This window comes from Mastigoproctus giganteus, chromosome 4 (assembly GCF_048544385.1).
Source record: "Mastigoproctus giganteus isolate SK-2022 chromosome 4, ASM4854438v1, whole genome shotgun sequence".
Classification (NCBI taxonomy): Eukaryota; Metazoa; Arthropoda; class Arachnida; order Uropygi; family Thelyphonidae; genus Mastigoproctus; species Mastigoproctus giganteus.
This window is the reverse complement of record NC_143578.1, coordinates 57,803,421-57,823,230: the sequence shown is the minus strand read 5'-3', so window position 1 is coordinate 57,823,230 and position 19,810 is coordinate 57,803,421. Positions and strand designations below refer to the sequence as shown.

General features: G+C 35.9%; 1 protein-coding gene across 1 annotated transcript in view; it reads left to right on the top strand.

Moving 5' to 3' along the window:
- Positions 1-19,810, top strand: part of LOC150086752 (B-cell receptor-associated protein 31-like) — a 112,697-nt gene that overhangs the window by 60,171 nt on the left and 32,716 nt on the right. Inside the window, exon 6 of the mRNA XM_090371561.1 lies at positions 17,147-17,255. Coding sequence (XP_090227687.1) covers positions 17,147-17,255 — 109 coding nt within the window. The remainder of the gene's footprint in view (positions 1-17,146; positions 17,256-19,810) is intronic.

Genomic DNA, 19,810 nt, shown 5'->3' with positions numbered 1-19,810 from the left:
CAACGACAGATGGAAGTTTGTTCCAGCAATTAACCACCCGCTGGCTAAAGGCAAATTTCTGCACATCTATTCTACATCTGTCTTTTCTTAATTTGAATTTATGCCCCCTTAGGTTCGTAATCTAAACAAGTGGAAAGATCCCATCAGAATTCAGCGTGCTCAAACCATTCAAGGCCTTATACACCTCAATCAGATCACCGCGCAGGTGCATAGTCTCCAGCCACTGCAATTTGCAAAACTTAAGCCTCTCTTGGTAAGAGGATCCCTTCATTCCCCTCACCAATCTTGTTGCCCTTCTCTGTACACGCTCAAGTAAATCTACATCCTTCCTAAAATGAGGCCTCCAGACCTGTATGCAGTACTCAAGGCATGGCCTGACCATTGCCTTATACAGAGGGATAATCACCTCCTTTTCCCTGCTAGCAAATGTATGTAAATACAAAGAAGAAACTGAATCAGACCATATTGTATATGATAAAGTATTGTGTATATACTGTGTATGATAGTCTTGGATGACCCAGATGAATTGAATAGGCACTTTGCATCAGTCTTTAGTGATGAAAGGCCCTTTGTGCTGAGGAAAGTCTGTGCGAATGAGGCTGAGACATGAAATTAGTGATTTTGAAATTACAAATGACTGTTTATTAGAAAAGCTTTTGAGTATAAAAGAAAGTGAGACTCCTGGAGTTGATGAAATATACCCACTAATTTTGAGGGAGGCCACCAGAGATCTCTCCTCAGCACAAAGGGCTGTTCATCGCTAAAGACTGATGCAAAGTACCTATTCAATTCATTACCAATGTCATCTGGGTCATCCAAGGACATGCAACATGGTTTTGTTAAGGGAAAATCATGTTTAACTAACCTAGTGAACTATTTTGACACAGTTATTCATGAACTGGATGTAGGGAAACAATTTTGACTTAGTTTATTTGGATTTACCACTGCATTTGATCCGGTCCTTCATGAAAGCTTACTGTATAAGCTTGAACAAGTTGGGATTTCTGGACAGATCATAAGATGGATTGCTATGTGGCTGCAGGGCAGAAGGTAGAGGGTTGTGATTAATGGATATTTTTTCAGATTGGTGTAATGTTGAATGGGATTCGGCTAATGTTAAGAAATTCAACACAAAACCACAGGAAACTTTGGTAAAGTTACTGGGCAAACTCGTTTCCTGCTACCACAGTTTCTCCCTGCATTCTCGGTAAACAGAAGGTGCATGTTATCAGTAGTGTCAGTAGAAGTCGATAACGATGTATTGATTAGTTTTTTCTCATTATTAAAAGCAGATTATTGGAGTTCGTGAGTGGGCTGAAATTTACATATTGGTATATCCTCTAGACTGCCTCAATCTTAGGGTGTTTATCCCCCCTACCTGCTGTTTTTTTGGGATATTTGTTTTAGCAGTTATCAGGTTTACCTGATCATGTATCAATATTTACTTTTGCTAACATCAGACTTATTTCATATTTGCTCTTCCCTTTTTCGATTGGTATCCAAATTTACCATCTGATGCTGGCTACTACTCCCTATATAATGATTTTTTGCTTTACGGTTCCCTCCTCTCTAATTGGCTTTTCAATTCAGCATATAATTTTGCTTAATTCATTATAACATATAGGATTTTCACATTCCTTCTTTCTTTTTCATGCCTACAGCTTCTCCAGGTTCTGCTATCCTTCTCTTATTAGTTATGGCATTTTGTGTAATTTACGCTTCCATCTTCACACTTTTTATCGTACCTATTAATTTCACCTCATATATATATATACACACACACACACACACACACACACACACACACATGTACGTGGTAATCACAGGTTATTAGAATCCTGCTTTATAGAACCAATTCAAATCAGTAAACTGCACTACACTTGTCATTTATTAAAATCACATTTTCAGTTATAAGAATCAATTTTTGAATGCCTCTGATACTTTTCTAAAGCACATTTCTGGAGGTCACATTTCAAGAGGACATGACCATCAAACAATAAAAACAATTTGCAGCTTTTGGTTTATTGGGCTTTTTTATTTGTGCGATCTGTTATAAACGGGTAGTAAATTCAATCTTATTGCATTTGCGATAATACCAATAGCTGGAATTCAGTGTGCTTTTACGTTATTATGGTGAAATGTGTTTTCCCTTCACTGAAATCTTCAATCATATAGAAAACATAAGTATATTTTAAGAATCTGCCCTTCATCTAAACTTCGTAAACTTTTTACTCCATATCTCACTTGTGCATGTCATGTTAGTTCCAATTTGTAAGTGCTGTGTATTTTGTTGTTGATTGAAGCTTATCTTTTTTATTGTGTTTTAAATTTTACTATCCAAAAAAAAATGTCGGTGAACAGAAAGAGTGAATTTGAGTGTAAAAGATAAGTTATAAATTATAGAAACATGTGACATGTTAAACTTAAGCAATATTTCTCAAAGGGAAGCAGCAGTAAAATTAGGAGTGCCTCAGTCATCTTTATCAAAATTATTAAAATCATGTCACACATTAAACACTAACATGATTAGTGAAACCAGAAAAAAAAAGGGAAGAATGAAGCTCTTTGTTTGGTTCAAACAGGCAAGCTCATTTAATACACAATCAAACGTAGCATTCTTCTTCAAAAAGCTAATGATTTTACTGACAAACTACATAAAGAGTTTAAGGAGACAGATGGATGGCTGACAAGATGGAAGGAGAGGCATTATATTGTTTACAAAAAACTTTAAGGAGAAAAACAGGATTCCAGCAGTTCTGCAGCCAACATCTGGTTGAAAATCTCTTAGCAAACTGTTTTAAGCACTTATAATCCTGAAGACATTTTTAATACAGATGAAACAGTGTTGTACTACAGGGCTGCCCCAGACTATTGCATGATTTTTAAAAATTCCTCTGCGTCTGCAGGAAAGAAGATCAGAGACAGGATTACAGTTGTTTTACATGCAACATGACGGGAACAATCAAGGTGAAATCATTAGTTATAGGCAAGAGTAAATCGCCTAGATGTTTTAAAGGAGTAAAACAGCTGCTTGTTGAATTGCCAATGTTTGGATGGCAGCTTTATTTGAAGATTATCTTTGTAAATGGGATTTGCAATTGGATAAGAAAAACAAAAAAGCATTGGTTTTTGACAACTGCCCAGCTCATTCAAAGTTGGCTTTCAAAAACGTTGAATTAGTTTTTCTAGCTTCGAATAATACATCACTGATTCAGCCTCTTGACCAATAATAAAAACCTTTTTAAGACCTTTTATAGATTGTATATGAGGTGAAGAATCATCCAGTCAATAGATTATTGTTTGGTAACATCATCCAATGTCACAAAGTAGAACTGTTCTAGATGCAGTTCATATGGCAATGAGTGCCTGGAACGAAGTTTCGAAAACCTGCATTAGCAAATGTTTCAAACAATGTGGATTAATTATTCATGATGGTCAACTAAGTGTTAACCCCCTCCCTTCTTCGGGATACGCCTATATCGTCTATCCTGCTTCAATTATGCAATCAGTTAGAACAATGATCTGAGCCCTCGGAAATCAGAGGTTTTAAGGGCCCTGGATCTCTGCAGCTGCAGATAGCATTGTATTTTTAATGGAAAGATCACTTAGCATCTTTCCATCCCGCAAAAATCCATTTTTATTTATTTGTTTACCCTGGCGTGGTTTAAGATGCTGACAGAGAGAATGCAACATGCTAATAACACTTAACAACATTTATTATAAACAAAAAAAAGCCATGTCTACAGTCTACTTTCACACAATAATAGTACAATTAGTAAAGTGTGCAACAATCTAAGTGCAATGATATGCTAACAGTAGGACACAGTTACAAAATTCAGTGGTCTCACGATTTCATGCAATTGTACATTTTATCTTTTGAAACAAATTCTGTCCCTTACTTCTAAGATCCTCTAAATAATACTAGAACATAAACTATCATAAACTATGATATACCTTATTGAATTGATACTGTTTTCTACATATAAGAAAGGAAGCATTGCGTTTAAAGTAAATTTGGCTGTTTCACAGATGTTCATTCACATGTAAGAATGGTCTGCTTACCAGGTCAAGTTGGTTTGTCCTGGAGTCTGTTACAAGGCTTCCTTCTATAGTGGAGTGGACTGTGGTCTTCTCTGGCCATCACAATTCTATCTCTTCAGCCAGACCGGATGGTGCGGGCAGCTACTGAAGAGGCTTGGGCAAGAAGCTGATGGTGATTTCGGCAGCGACGGCGACCAGCATCGATGGCCGCAGGGATCCACTAGACAACGGTGAACTGACAGCAACTATGTTGATGGTGGGCAACATAGGAGCAATGTTGACCAGAACCAGTAGAGCCTTCAGCGGTGCCAGCGGAGACAACCCTTTGGGCTCATTTTGGGCCCTTTTTATATTCTGTGCTCTCCTTTGTCTTTTAGAGTAAAATTCTCTCATCGGCCATTGGAAGTCACGAGTTTCCTGCCCAAGACGGTCCAGGGATGACTCATGCTTCCAAAAGGTCTCTCTTGTTTCTGGTTAACTTATTTGGGCACCGTGGTGTTGGAGACATTAATAAATAAAAAAAAATGTCCACCTGCTTTCTCATGCTGGCTTCCCTTCTTGCCAACCTCCCACGATTTCTGTTCTGTTACCCCGGTCAAAAAATCTTGGGTATCACAGTTGGTGAAGAGGGCCTGACCTATTGCATTCTTTCATTGTAGATTAATCGGTGCAATTCTAGATGTAACCCTAGATAGCATTCTCTCTGGCTCATCGCATCCCATGTTCGACATATGCTGCGAATGTACCGGCCTTTAGCCTGGGTGCTACGATAGTCTTTGGGGAAGTTTTGTCTTAGTTCTCATCAGATATGGAGGAGAAACTAGTTTAGAGCAAGAGATTTTCACATTCCCTGGGATACAAACTTTGTCTAGCTACAATGGGAATATTCTCTCTATTCTTTCAACTAGCAATAGATACCCAACAGTTACACAACTCAGGCTTGATGTTGCTCCATTACAATATTGATAACTGAGTATTAGTATGGATAGGTTATAATTCCAGGGAAAGTAAAAACTCTCGGCTAACATGTCACAATAGTGATCACATTGAAAAGCCTGAAGACATGGGTGAACAGGAGTTTAATAATTGGATGGACATAGATCCACAGGTTACTACAGCTTTAACAGATGAAGAAATTGCCTAGTCTGTTACTGATAATTTCGCCCAGGAGGGAAATGAAGGTGAACCCGAGAGAATTCCAGTTACAAAACTGCAAACTCATGAAGCCATAGCCATCCTCAGGAGAGCATTGAAAGAAATTGGTGCAAGTGGTCGGGAATATAGACTGTTATACAATATTGAAAAATCTATAAGTAGACTTTGTAGTGATAATTTAAAGCAGTTTAAAATAAGTGACTACATATTTTAAATTATAATTATATTACAAAGTGTTACGTTTAATTAATATTTATATTAATTTTTAAAAAAATGTTCTTTATACTTCGGCATGACCACCAGGTCAGTGGAGCTTACAATAAATCATCAATACAAACATTAATCATATTTAGCAGTTACGGGCTTGAACCCAAGTCTATTCAAAGTCTGCATGCTACTGTACTCTTTCTCCTGACCAGTCGGCTATGTTCATAAGTGTAAATTTATTTTTATTTTGCTAACCTGTGGATAATATTCTTCCTGATTTTCATATATCATTTACTTGGTAATAAATTGTAAATATGTGCTTTATATCTTTAATTTTATAGCCTGTGGATAATATTTGTTGATTTTCACTTATTATAATAGCCATCTATTAGAATTAAAATTCAGTTTGCAAACACGATCACTATAACTGGCACTTTCTGTATATACAGGGGTGTCTCAAAAATATTGGTATAAATGTTTAGGGGAGGTAGGTAACATCTAAAGGAATGTGAATCGCATAAGAACCCATAACCGGAAACGTCACGGGAAAGTAATGGCAGAGGCACAAGAAGCAGAAATGACACAAGACAGTAATTAGTGGCATACATTTATTTGACATAATATTAACAATGGAGTACGAGATGGATGCATTTCATGATGTTACAACAGATGCTCGAAGGTTCCACCATGAGACGCGATGCATGCGTGACATCGATGCAGCATGGATTTGCGGACACGGTCGAACACACCTGGAGTTTCTTTGACAGCAGCAGCGCAAACAAGTCTCTCCACAAGATCCATTTCCGTCTCCACAGGCAATTCATACACGATAGATTTTAGGGCCCCCCCTACAGAAAGAAATCAAGGCTCAATAAATCAGGTGAGCGTGGGGGCCAGGCAACGGGTTCACCACGGCCAATCCATCGACACCCAAAACGCCTGTTCAAATGGTCACGAACACACCTTCCATAATGGGCAGGTGCCCCTTCATGTTGAAACCAAATGTTGTGTCTCACGTTTGCTGGAACATCGTCAAGTAACCCTGGTAGAACTTGTTCAAGAAAGATCTGATATTTAGCGGAGTTCATGCGGGATGCTAATAGGTATGGGCCGACTAAGCAATCACCGACCATACCTGCCCACACATTTATTGCGAAGCGATGTTGTGATGCATGGGGGGCGCACACCGTGTGGGTTGTTGTGCACCCACACATGAGCATTGTGCTGATTGAATAAGTCTCATCCATGAACAAAACATAGGCTGGAAAATTCAAGTCTTGAACACTTTCTTGGAGAAACCACTGTGCAAAAGCCACATGTCCTTGATGATCCTGGGGGAGCAGTAACTGAACCCTTTGGAGATGAAAGGGGTGTAGGAATCGTCGTGCTAGACACGTTGTACGCTGCAACGAGACACTCCTAAGGCAGAGGCAATGGCACGTGTGCTGGTAGTAGGATTATTCTGGACGGCATTCAACACACTTTCTTCCATGGCAGGAGTTCGTGTCGAACGTGGTCTGCCCGTACGGCTCCTGTTACCTCTAAATGACCCATAATCGCACAAATTTTGATGCACACGTGCAAACAAACAGTGGTCCGGTACATGTTTGCTGGGAAGCGTTCTCCATAAATTCGTTGAGCAGCTCGTCCATTGCCCTCTGCTAATCCATACACTAGGTGCATGTCTGCCAGCTCACAGTTTGTATATCGATGCATGCTCTTCGTGCGGCAACTACGTAGCCAGTTGGGAAGGAGCAGTAGTTCGTAGCACACACTTCTTGATTAGACCGGGGTTCGAGCCCGTCACCACCAAATGCGAAGGATGCGGAAAGGTCAAGGGAATGACCACCGCATATTACTGGAGCAATATGGCCTTAGTTGCTAATACTCCTAAAAACAAAAAAGCAAAAAAAAAAAAAAAAGAAGCAAATGCAGCAACTACTGCTTGAATGAGTAAACCAGAAATTTTCCCTATCACAAACTGATGCACAGTGCCGTATACCGACTTACAGTGGCGTTTCCGGTTATGTGTTCCTATGTGATTCACATTCCTTTAGATGTTACCTACCTCCCCTAAACGGTTATACCAATATTTTTGAGACGCCCTGTATAGCTTTAGTGATAAAAATAATGACAAGAAAGAGAAATAGGAGAATAAATAGAAAAGGAATAAAGTAGGCGTAAAGCAAAGAAATAAATCAATATAAAAAAATATATACAACCACTCCTCGACTTACGTAAAGGTTTTGTTCCGCAGCACTCGCAACTATGTGTGCTGAATTTGATTGAAGCAAAAAAATAAATGTTCAATGAACATGTAAATAGAATTATTTATTCAATTTTTTTTATCTCATGTGCAGGAAAAATTATAAAGTGTACAAAATTACAAAAAGAGAGAGGAGACAGGCATAATGTCAGCAAGTTTCGAGCATCGTTGCCAGAATTAACTCTCCAGCTGATAAGCATGCCGTTGTGGAGATTTAGAAGGAATTTTTTCCAACACATCACAAAATATTTCTGCAGCTGCAGGTTGGCACTGGTGACTTCACTGCATACTTTAATGTTTTGGAAACTAGTGCAATGCTTGAACACATTAAACCACCCTTTGCTTGCCATGAACTTGGCTTGGGGTTCTCCGTAGTTATCCTTAATATCTTCATAAATACTTGTTGCTTTTGCTTGAATGGCCATTAGACTCGGGGGCACTAGCTTCTGAATCTGATTTTCCATCCATATTATTAATAGCATTTCCATCTTTGATATAGCATCTAAACACTGTTGATCTTAAATGTGTTGATCCTTTAACATGTTCTTTTATATGTACACTGTCCTTTAAAATAGCATTCACTGTTGAAGCAGCGAAACCTAATTCCCGTGTTGACACATGATAAACCTTGTCCTGCCTTCTTTATACTTCTTAATCATCTTCATTTCTAAATCAATTTTAGCATTAGCATTAGCATTAGTAGAGGCATTTGATGCAAGAAAGCAAGCTTATGCAGCATCAGCCAAAAAAAAAAAAAAACCACTTCCACTTCACCCCTCTGTTCGTTCAAAATACCTGTCCAGCTGAGCCTTAAACTTATTTAGGCTATCAACCTCTACCACAAGGGATGGGAGTCTGTTCCACCAACCAACCACCCGCTGGCTAAAGGCAAATTTCCGCACGTCTATCCTACATCTGTCTTTCCTCAATTTGAATTTATGCCCTCTCAGGTGATTTTTCTGAGCTAGAGGAAGAATCCCATCAGCATCCTAGCACTGCCAGCACTTGCACTTTCTGTTGGTCCCTTTCCCTTCACTATTGTAATATGTAAATAGGAACGAAAATAAGATTCTGAAATTTTATTTATGTTTTTATATGATTGAAGATTTCAGTGAAGGGGAACTCATTTCACCATAATACCGTAACATAAAAACCCACAGAATTCCAGTTATCAGTATTATCGCAAATTCAATAAGATCAAGCTTACGACCCATTTATAATAGATTGCACCAACAGAAAAGCTCAATAAACTGGAAAGTGCAAATTGTTCTCTCTCTCTCTCTCTCTTTATATATATATATATATATATATATATATATATATATGAAATACCTAATATAGAACTCAGTTTAAACAAGAAATGTCAGTTGATAATTGATAGATAAAAATAAGAATGATATGACAGATGCACCTGAACCTGCAAGGCAGCATTAAAGGATATAAAAAGTTTATATGTGCATGTTGGAATTAATGGGTCTGAGTGCAAGGATGGAAGTGAAATTTCACAAAATGCCAAAAACTAATAGGGGAAGGATAGTAGAAATCGGAAAAGATGTAGTAGAAAAAGAAAGAAAGAATGTAGATATCCTATATGTTATAATGAATTAAGAGAATTAAAGGCTGAATTGAAATGCCAATTAAAGAGGAGGGAGCTGTAAATTAAAATAATTAATGCAATTAATTAAGTAAAATAAGTAATTAAAACAACAAAAGGAGAACTAGCCAGCATCAGAAATGGGTGGTAAAGTCGAAAAAAAGGGGAAAGCAAATATGCAAAGAATCTAAAGTGAATATTGATACATGGTCAAGTATTTCATCGGGCGACTACACCTGACCATGTAGCAGGAACTGTGTTTCTATACTTGTCCAAACTTGGACAAGTATAGAAACAAGGAAGTAGCTTGAAGTCTTTGTCGTGCTCTTCAAACCACTCACAGACAATTCTGGCGACATGGCATGTCGCATTGTCTTGCTGATAGATACCATCGCCCCCAGGGAATGTGGTCAGTATGTATGGACATACCTGATCGGCGATGATCGATAGGTAATCATTTGCATTCAGGGTGCCCTCCAGAGGTATCAGCGGACCCAATCCATGCCATGAAAACATCCCCCAGACCATAACACCGCTCCCACAAGCCTGCCTTCTGCCAACAGTTGTGTCCAGGTATCTGTTCTTGATGAGTCATGGTTTCTGCTCCACCGAGTGGAGCAGAAACCATGACTCATTGGAGAAGGCCACTCAGCTGGGGTCCAGTGTCGGTATTGCTGTGCAAACTGATGCCGTTGTTTGCGATGAACAGCTGTCAGCATGGGTGCTGTCACCAAGTGTCTGCTCCGGAGCCCAATGTGCAACAGGGTTTGCTGTACTGTCATGTTGGAGACCTTTTTGGTGGCCCCCACAGTTCATTTGGTGGCCAGTTGGGCAACAGTAGTGTGCCGATCGGTCCTGATCAACCGTTTCAGCTGACGTTCACCTCTGCGATCAGTGGTGCATGGGGTTCCACAATTGCCATGCCACGTCAACTGTTCCATTCGTCCAGTCTTGATACACTTTCACCATTGCAGCATGTGAGCATTTCACAAAGTCTGCTGTTTTGGAAATGCTGGCACCCCAGTGATCTTGCCTTTTTTCAGGTCTTATAGGTCATGTGCTTTGCCCACGACAGAGGCTGTTACCGTGTTCATGGATGCCGAACATCAAGCCTTATATGTTTGTGGTGTGTGAACTTGACCTGTGTGCTCTATGATATGCTAGGTGTGTGTGTGGTGTCTGCATTGGGGTGGTCATAATATTGTGACTGGACTCTATATATATATATACAGGTAACCCTTGTATAACGCGGAGGTTAGGTTCCAGAAATATCACACATTATATGAGGTTCAGGTTTCATACAAAAGTAGGGTTATGTTCCGTAGTGTTTTTTTTTTTTTTTAATTATAAAAACAACAATGACATTCAACAAAAATATATTTTATTCATTCAAAAATTAATGTAACTAACTATTTAACAGATACATAGCATAAAATTATAAAAATTAGGAATTGTACATAAATTTCATTGCACATAATGCATAAATTTCAAAATTAAAGAAATGGATATTTTAATCGGCATCACTGTCTTCAGAAAAAATATTTCGTAGATATTCTTTATTTACGAGTGGCCGGATGTCATTATCACTTGAAATCTCTTTGACATCATTTGTATAATTCTCACTGGGTACTTCAGCTGGTTTTTTTATCAAAAAGTCGGTAATAAGACCTTGCTTACCACTATGCTGCAATTTTTTATTAAGTTCATAATATGGAACTAAACAACTGTCCAATTGTCTTTTGAATTTTTCCGAGCACTCTGTTGAGGGATCATTATCCGTAAAATGACTTCCTAACTTTTGTGTCAGATTTAATCCTTCTGCTAATTTCTTTAGACTGAACTCTCGGGTTCAGCACAATCAGAATCTTCAGTAGAACTTTCCTCACCATTTGTATTTGGTTTGCCGTCTTCTATTAATTGAACCAATTCCTCCTCATTTAAATCTGTTTCTTCATCAATAATGAATTCACGAATTTCATTTTCAACCATATTGGAAAATCCCTTGCCACCACAAATGCGTGCCAGGTTTGTTATGCGACTTAGTTCAGCATCCACAGGAGGTACGAAATTTTGATTAAGGACGACATCAGGCCATATTTTTTTCCAGCAACCTTTCAGTACAGAGGGTTTTAACTCCTTTACACATAGAGAAATAATTTTTACATAATTAAATATTGAAAACTCTTTCCACACTTGAGGCAGTGTCATGTTTGGATTAGATTCCATTTTTTCCAAAATTAATTTGAATGTTTGATGAATATAATATGTTTTAAATGTTGAAATTATCCCTTGATCAAGGGGGGTTGAATAAGTGACGTATTAGGTGGCAAATAAATTATTTTAATATTTGGATGGGTTACATTTTTTGAGTGCCCTGGCGAGTTATCTAAAATTAGTAAAATTTTTAAAGTCGATATTCTTTTTCTTTGTGTGTCTTTCTATATCAGGCACAAAACAGTTAAAAAACCGGTTTTCAAATATGCTAGCTGTAAGCCATGCCTTTTTGTTGGCTCTCCAATAAACACTAGTGTGGACTTTTCAATCACTTTCATCACACGAGGATTTATAGATCGGTTAATTAACATTGGTTTTGTCATGTCTCTCCAATAAACACTAGTGTGGACTTTTCAATCACTTTCATCACACGAGGATTTATAGATCGGTTAATTAACATTGGTTTTGTCATGTAATTACCTGACGCATTACTACAAAACAGTAGAGTAATTCTGCCTTTAGAAACTTTGAATCCAGGAGCTTTTTTTCATTTTTTGATATATAAGTGCATTTTGGCATTTTTTTTCTAGTTTAACCCAAATTTGTCTGCATTGAATACCTGGTCTGCACTATATCCACCTTCTTCAATGGTTTTTAAAAGTTCTTCTGGGAATTTTCAGGCAGCATCTACATCTGCTGATGCTGATTCTCCTTGGAGCTGAAGATTATGCAAAGAAAATGGCTTTTTAAAATTTTCGAACCAGCCCTTACTGGCACAAAATTCATGCTGAGAGCTTTCTTCTGAAAAATCTTGTTCAAGTTCTTCTAAATATTGATAAATTTTGAGGGCTTTTTGTTTAATAAGGTTTCCACTCAAAGGCATTTTCTTGTGAGTGCAATCTTCAATCCAAACCATTAGAGATTTCTCCATTTCTTCCATTAAAATATCGTGTACATGAGCAATGTGCTTTGCACTTATCGTTGAACCAGCGATAAAACTATCTCTGATTTTCTGCTCATTTTGTTTGATTGTATGAATTGTTGATTCATTTGAATTCAAAGTCCTTGCAAAAACTCCTTGTTTTTCTGTTTTTCAACCGATCCGAGATTTTAATTTTTTCTTCAAGAGAAATTAATTTTCTTTTCAATGTTGGTTTTTTCCTTCTTTTGCAGTTTTGGTGGCCATTACTATAAAAAATAAATTTTTTATTTGCCAAGGGGTATTCCCCGAATAAATTCACTATTTATAACTACTTGCGCAACAATTAACTCTTTATAAGGTAAAAAATTGGCACTACGCAAAAAAATATGTATGTATGTATATGTACTTGCGTGTTTCCCCTTATATAAATTTGGTTCTGTCAACTACACTCGTTATATGAGCAGACACAAATTTAACGAACATAAAGTTTGATTTTTAAGTCGCGTGGTACAAGTGTGTGAAAAGAAGCGATACAACAATTTGTAGATCGCGATATATTGAAACCACAACTGTGTCATACAAGGGTAGCCACAATTTATAAACCACGTTATATCGAAACCACATTGTATAGGTACCACGTTATATGAGGGTTACCTGTGTGTGTGTGTGTGTATATATATATATATATATATATAATATAAATGAATATTAAATGTAACTCCTTAAAGGAAATGTTTAAAAAGTTACATAGGATAAAGAGGTATTCAATTGATGAAATGGCTTCAGTGAATGAAAGATTAATAAATCAGATATGACAGATGCACCTAAAAGTGCAAAGCAGCATTAAAGGATGCAAGAGTATATATAAGTTTGTATTAATGTATTGAATAAAGTATGCATAAATGGATGTGAAAGTTACACAAAGTGGCAGTATCCAGAAAGGTGAGGAAAGTAGAAAAAGAAGTGTAGTAGATTTGTGAAAAGTGAAAGAATGTTAATATCCTCAAGGTTATGATGAATTAAGAAAATTATGGGCTGAATTACCAAGCAAATAGAAAGTGGAAGAACTGTAAAGTAAAATTAGTACACCAAAATACTAATAAAATGAAAAAATGAAAGTGGTATAGCTGTCATCAGATATGGGAGGAAACATATTTAGAAAATGGTCGAATATAGGTAAGGCAAATATGCTTGATCTGATGTCAGCTGAAATAAATATTGATGCATGATCAGGTATTTCATCAGGGGACTACACCTGACCATGTACAAACTGTGTTTCTATTCTTGTTCATAGTAGTAGAAGAAAAGTGAAAAGCCAAAAAGCAACGAAAATGAAATTAGCACATTCTAATACAGTATGGAGAAGGCTTATTTCTGCTATGCATTTCTTGAAATAATCCAGGTATCGTTCACTTTCTTATTATACTTTCAGTTTCGTTTTAGATTCTCTGCATGTTTTGACACACATTTTTACTTTCAATACAAGCATTTGGTATTAGCTCCCCTCTATCCTAATGCTTACAAATGCCAGAGCCCTTACTATAAGGTTGGACTTCACAACCCCAGCAAGCTTAGTTTTATTTAATAACTTTTTTCTTTGCTTTTTGTCTTTCTGCTGTCTATTTCTACTGTTCTTCCTGTTCGTAAAACTATTAGTGTATGCGAGGGTGATACAAACTATCCCACTTCTATTACTATTTTTCATCTTTATTTATTCAAAATACTTCCTTTTCCCATCTCCATCCTCAACCCTATACCATGTGCTTGTTCCAAATTTATTTATTGAATCATTGAATTCCTATTTATTCTAACTTTATTTCTTATTTTTAACTAAATAAATTACACTACCTTGTCCATACTGTATTAGAATGTGCTAATTTCATTTTCATTGCTTTTTGGCTTTTCACTTTTCTTCTACTGCTATGGACAAGTATAGAAACACAGTTCTTGATACATGGTCAGGTGTAGTCCCCTGATGAAATACCTGATCATGTATCAATATTTATTTCAGCTGACTTCAGATCAGGCATATTTGCCTTACCTATATTCTACCATTTTCTAAATATGTTTCCTCCCATATCTGATGACAACTACACCACTTTAATTTTTTCATTTTATTTGCATTTTATTTTTTATTTTTATTTTATTAGTATTTTGATGTAATGATTTTACTTTATAGTTCTTCCACTTTCTGTTGGCTTGGTAATTTCAAAATTATGGCCCATAATTTTCTTAATTCATCATAACCTTTAGGATATTGACATTCTTTCACCTTTCACAAATCTACTAAACTTCTTTTTCTACTTTCCTCACCCTTCTAGTTATTGCTACTTTGTGTAATTTTCACAGCCATTTATGCATACTTTATTCAATATATTAATACAAATTTATATATGTATATATAGTGCTTTTTTTGTAAAAAAAAATAGGTGCCAGTACTCATTCTTTGCTATCAGGAAAAATTAATAAGACATGAAAAGTACGGTACTCTAAAAAAGTATTTCCTGATATTGTTACTTTAGTAGTAATGTTTTTGGAATAAGAACAACAATTTAAGTATATTAACACAGTTTATTAAGCATAAATTTAAGCATTTCTGAAGCAACCCGAATCGACATTTGCTGGATCGAAGTGTGTCACTGGCGGGGCTACAATTTTAAGAAATCATAGTGAAGAAATTGTTTTTGTCATCAATGAAGCTCTTGTTTGGCTGACAACAGATTCATTTGTGAAAATCCTCGTTCATATTCACTCGATGAAATTGGTATCACTCAGAGCATTCATCAAATGCTCTTCAATTTTTCTGAAACATAATCTTTTTGATTAGGTATTCTCGAAATCCACGAATTGTCTCTTTCATTTAATTGGAGCCTAATTGACATTTTCTAACTTCATTTTCGCCAAATGCCAACAATTCATGTTTAGAAGGATTAATACCTTCATTGTTCTCATTTTCTTTCTCTTGTCCTCGATATTGTTCACTAGTTCTTAAATTTGAATTTTTTTCTTTCTTTTTTTTAACTGTCCAAAATGTAATTGTCACTCGGATATTCAGCTACTGTGACCACGTAAACAGAGATAGGCAAAAATTTAAAGAAAAATGTGGATAACACACTTCTGCGAAACAACGAAGTAAAATTAAATCACTCTCTCTCCTAATTCTCAAACTGGGTGCTTACAGTTGATTCACAGCGGTGTCCAACCTACGGCCCCTGCGGAAAGTGAATACAGCATTTTAAATTTTGCTAATTATCAAAAAAAAATTCTCATTAAATGGTTTATTTAGTAAATGTAATCTTGTATTGTACTTAATAAAATTTTCGAATATTTTCAATTTTAGGTTCATCATTATTTTATTTATTCACCTTAGATTCATCTTAAGCAGTGATCCTTTCGGGTTGTAAATTTTCTAAAGTGAGCATTTAAAGGCAAAAGTAACAGTTTTTTTGAAAAGCAAAAGAATGATATTTTTATGATTTTAATAAAATTTAAAATATAAATTAGTGACATAGATCTGTTACACATAAAAGTATTGGGAATTTGCATTTTTTATATATAGCCTGAAAATAAAAAACTGTAACATGAAAACAGAAACTTCCTTTTACATGTAACAAGATATGGAAAATGTAACACACTAATTTTTCTCGAATCACTCAGTGCGACCCCCTAAAGAAATCTAACTTTGAATATGGCCCCTGTACGGGAAAAGGTTGGGCGCCGCTGCAGTAGAAGGTGAACCAGAGCCCACTGAGAATACCCCTTGATCTGCTCACTGTTGACCAGCTTGACTTCTCCGTATGTGGGATAGGTGGTCGGATAGGTTTTACCAGGTAACCCTAGGCTGTACTGGTGACTAGAACCATGTCCTAGTCACCAGGACTCAATTCTTGCTTAGCAGCAGCAGCACTAATTTCCTAAGTTGCCAGAAGTGCAAACAGTGCATACCCAGTTAAGTCTCTCCTAAGCCGTTTGTTATATGAAAATTTTCTTCGCTCAATGGAAACTATTTTAAATGTAATTTCCAAGGGGGATTAAAAAAAAAATTGCTATAAAAGTAGTTCATTAAACAGAAGTCCAACAGAGTAATTTAAGAAGTCCAACAGAGTAACAGAAGTCCAACAGAGTAATTTAAGAAGTCCAACAGAGTAATTAGAATTCTAAAAATGGTTATAAAGTTTTATATAGAAATTATCTTAACAATAGACAGTGAAAAATGCAAATTTAGTTAAATAACTAAGGTTATTTGAAAAGTAGGTAAACGTGTGAAAAAATTTACAGAATATTACAAATTTCAAAGTGTACAGCATCCAAATGTCACAGGTCACTATTAATAAAGGTGCCAGTATGCCATACCATTGCATACCGTCCCAATAAAAACACTATATATATATATGTGTGTGTGTGTGTGTGTAGAGAGAGCACAAGCCATGTTGATATGTGAGTGCAGTGGTGTTTATTATCATATAATAAATTGACAGATTAAGGAAAATAATTACTTTTCTAAAATTTTTATTTACAATGTTTTCATTTTTGGATTGGTCTGTGTATTGAATATTTGGTGAGATCATGAGATGGAACAGTGAATAGCAGCAAGATCAAACTAAGCTCTGTTGAGTGGTGAAACATGGCACTATTTGTGCTTTCCTCTTCCACGTATATGTATTTTGTTTATTAAATGTTAAGAATTTAATTGTTAATTTCTGTTGAATATTGAGTTATTTCTATAAGAGTGTTCTGTATTTATTAGAAAGAGAAAGCTAATAGCGAAGCCACAGAAAATGAAGGAAATATTCAACGTGAAGCTTATGAAGTAGAAATAAAAGAACTAAAAAGTATTTTGCAGAAAACAGTAGAAGGTAAGCGACTTAGTTATTTGAAATATTAATATGAAAGAGTGATTCTCAGTTCTCCTGTAAAACTTTAGGATCATGTTAGGAAATTACTACTAAAGAAATATGGGTGAAGGTAAAAAAAGCTAACATGAGAACCATGGGAAACGTCAGCTAACTTACCTTGAAAATTAGTTTCCTGATACCACACTCTAGTGTTGCTTGCTCGGTAAACAGCTGTAGGTGTTATCGGTCTGGAGCAGAAGTCGAGAATGATATATTGATTGACAGGTAGGCGTGGCAAACGATGTACTGATTGGTGTGTGTGAACACAACAGGCGATAATATCGGTTTAGTATCACTTGCCCTAATCTCAGAAGCACTAATGGTCACTTGCCTCATGGTAACTTGCCTAATCGCACATTCTCTAATGAACACTTTCAATAATGGTGAGCGGCTAACCTGACCTTTTTTCTTTAGAATCATGGGTGGACTAGTGCATTTATTAACAAAATATTAATTTTTTATTACTGTATTTTTATTTTTAAAGACACTCGTATCATAACATCAAGCAATACCTCAATAGCTATTCACAATATACAGTGGATTTCGGTTATTTGGGCCACCGGTTAAGTGGGGCAGCCGTTTATTTGGGGCAAATCTTAAAAAACAGAAAACAATCGAGAAAATAGCCAGAGTTTACTTCGCTTAATTGGGACAGCATGCCGTTTAATCGGGGAAGGAGACCGCAGCACTGGAGATTACCCTACGATTGTCTCCGACGGTACCACGTGGTTCGGTCGAAATTCTGGAGATCACAACCATAAAACAATAAAAACAATTAGCAGTCACCTGTTTATTGGGCTTTTCTGTTAGTGAAATCTATCATAAGTGGACAGTAAACTCGATCTTACTGAATTTACGATAATACCGACAGCTGGAATTCTGTGAGTTATTATGGTGAAATGTGTTAACACTTCCATGAAATCTTCAATCATATAAAAAAATTAATTTCAGATCTTCTCTTCATTCGTATTTTTAAAGCTTTGTAACTCGTTACTCGATTCTCACCTGCGCGTATTGTGTTAATTTGTGTGTGCCGTGTTATTGTGTATTGTGTTAATTTGTGTGTGCTTTTTACTGTTTTAAATTTTAACCCCCACCAACAAATGTCAGTAAACAGAAATGTCAACTAGTTCGTATGTACATATTACAGTACGTATTAATTATTCCGATTATCACGTATATTCTTCAGATTTTCTTGTATTTTTTAATTGTTAAGGTAATAAAGGGTAAATTTCTGCTTAATATATCTTTGCTTTTATAGCCTGTGGATAATGTTCCTCCTATTTTCGTTAATCAGAATCGCTGTTTCATAGAATTAAAATTCAATTCACAAATGTGATCGCAATGACTGGTGCTTACTGCACATCGTATAGTGAACGGTACTTTACTATGTTGAGTTCGTCGTAACGTGATTTGATTATATAGTGAACCAATTGTAAAAAAAAAGGTGGGGGTACATTGTATTTTTAACTATTTACGTGAAACTTCGGATAATTGTGGCAGCCGCTTAATCGGACCAAAATGCACTAGTCCCGATGTGTCCCAAATAACCGGAATGGACTGCGTGTATGTATATATATATGTGTATGAGTTAAGTTAATAATGGTTAGAGTTTTTTTAAAAATAAAATATGATATACTAGCTTATCAGGCAAACCATAAACCATGGTGAGTACCCAACGTGACCTGGAAAAAATCAATCTATGCCATGACATAAGCAATAAAAATATATAAAAATACCATTAAAATGTTAGTTATGGCAATCAGATACATTGCAAGGGACTTTTTCGAGGGCTAACCCTTACAATGTATCAACCATAATTAACGAGCTATCCGTTTCTGTAGTCATCGTCCAGCATAACTATGTCCTAATATACGTAAAATAGTATTAAGTTAGAGCCAATGGTATAAATATAAAATTAGTAGTAATTTAGAGCCAAATAGTAGTAATAAATCCAAATTTAGCAGTTAACTGGCAAGATGACTGTTAGCCCGACGGATAGCCAAAATATTAAGTTAAATTAAAATTATAGAAAGAGCTATAATTATTGTTAGGCATATGTGCGTAGTTGATAGTAAATGCTGCCACGGTAGCCTCATCAAATTAATAAAAATAGTAACAGTGTGAGCTATAGCTAACTAAGGCGAACGGAACAAAGGTATAAGAATAGATATAGTACCTCAATCCCCCTCGAATACTCTAATAGTTCATGAGGTATGAAAAAATAGGGATAAGAAAGTGAAAGTAAAACAGCAAAGAAAAAGCAAAATAATTAACATAGGATGTACCTTATAGTAAGGTATCCTGGTTAGAATGATTTAAGATTAAAATTAGAATTTTAATCTAATTTTAATTTTAATTCTAATTTTCTAATTTTAATTTTAATGTTCTAATTTTAATCTTAAATCATTCTAACCAGGATACCTTACTATAAGGTACATCCTATGTTAATTATTTTGCTTTTTCTTTGCTGTTTTACTTTCACTTTCTTATCCCTATTTTTTCATACCTCATGA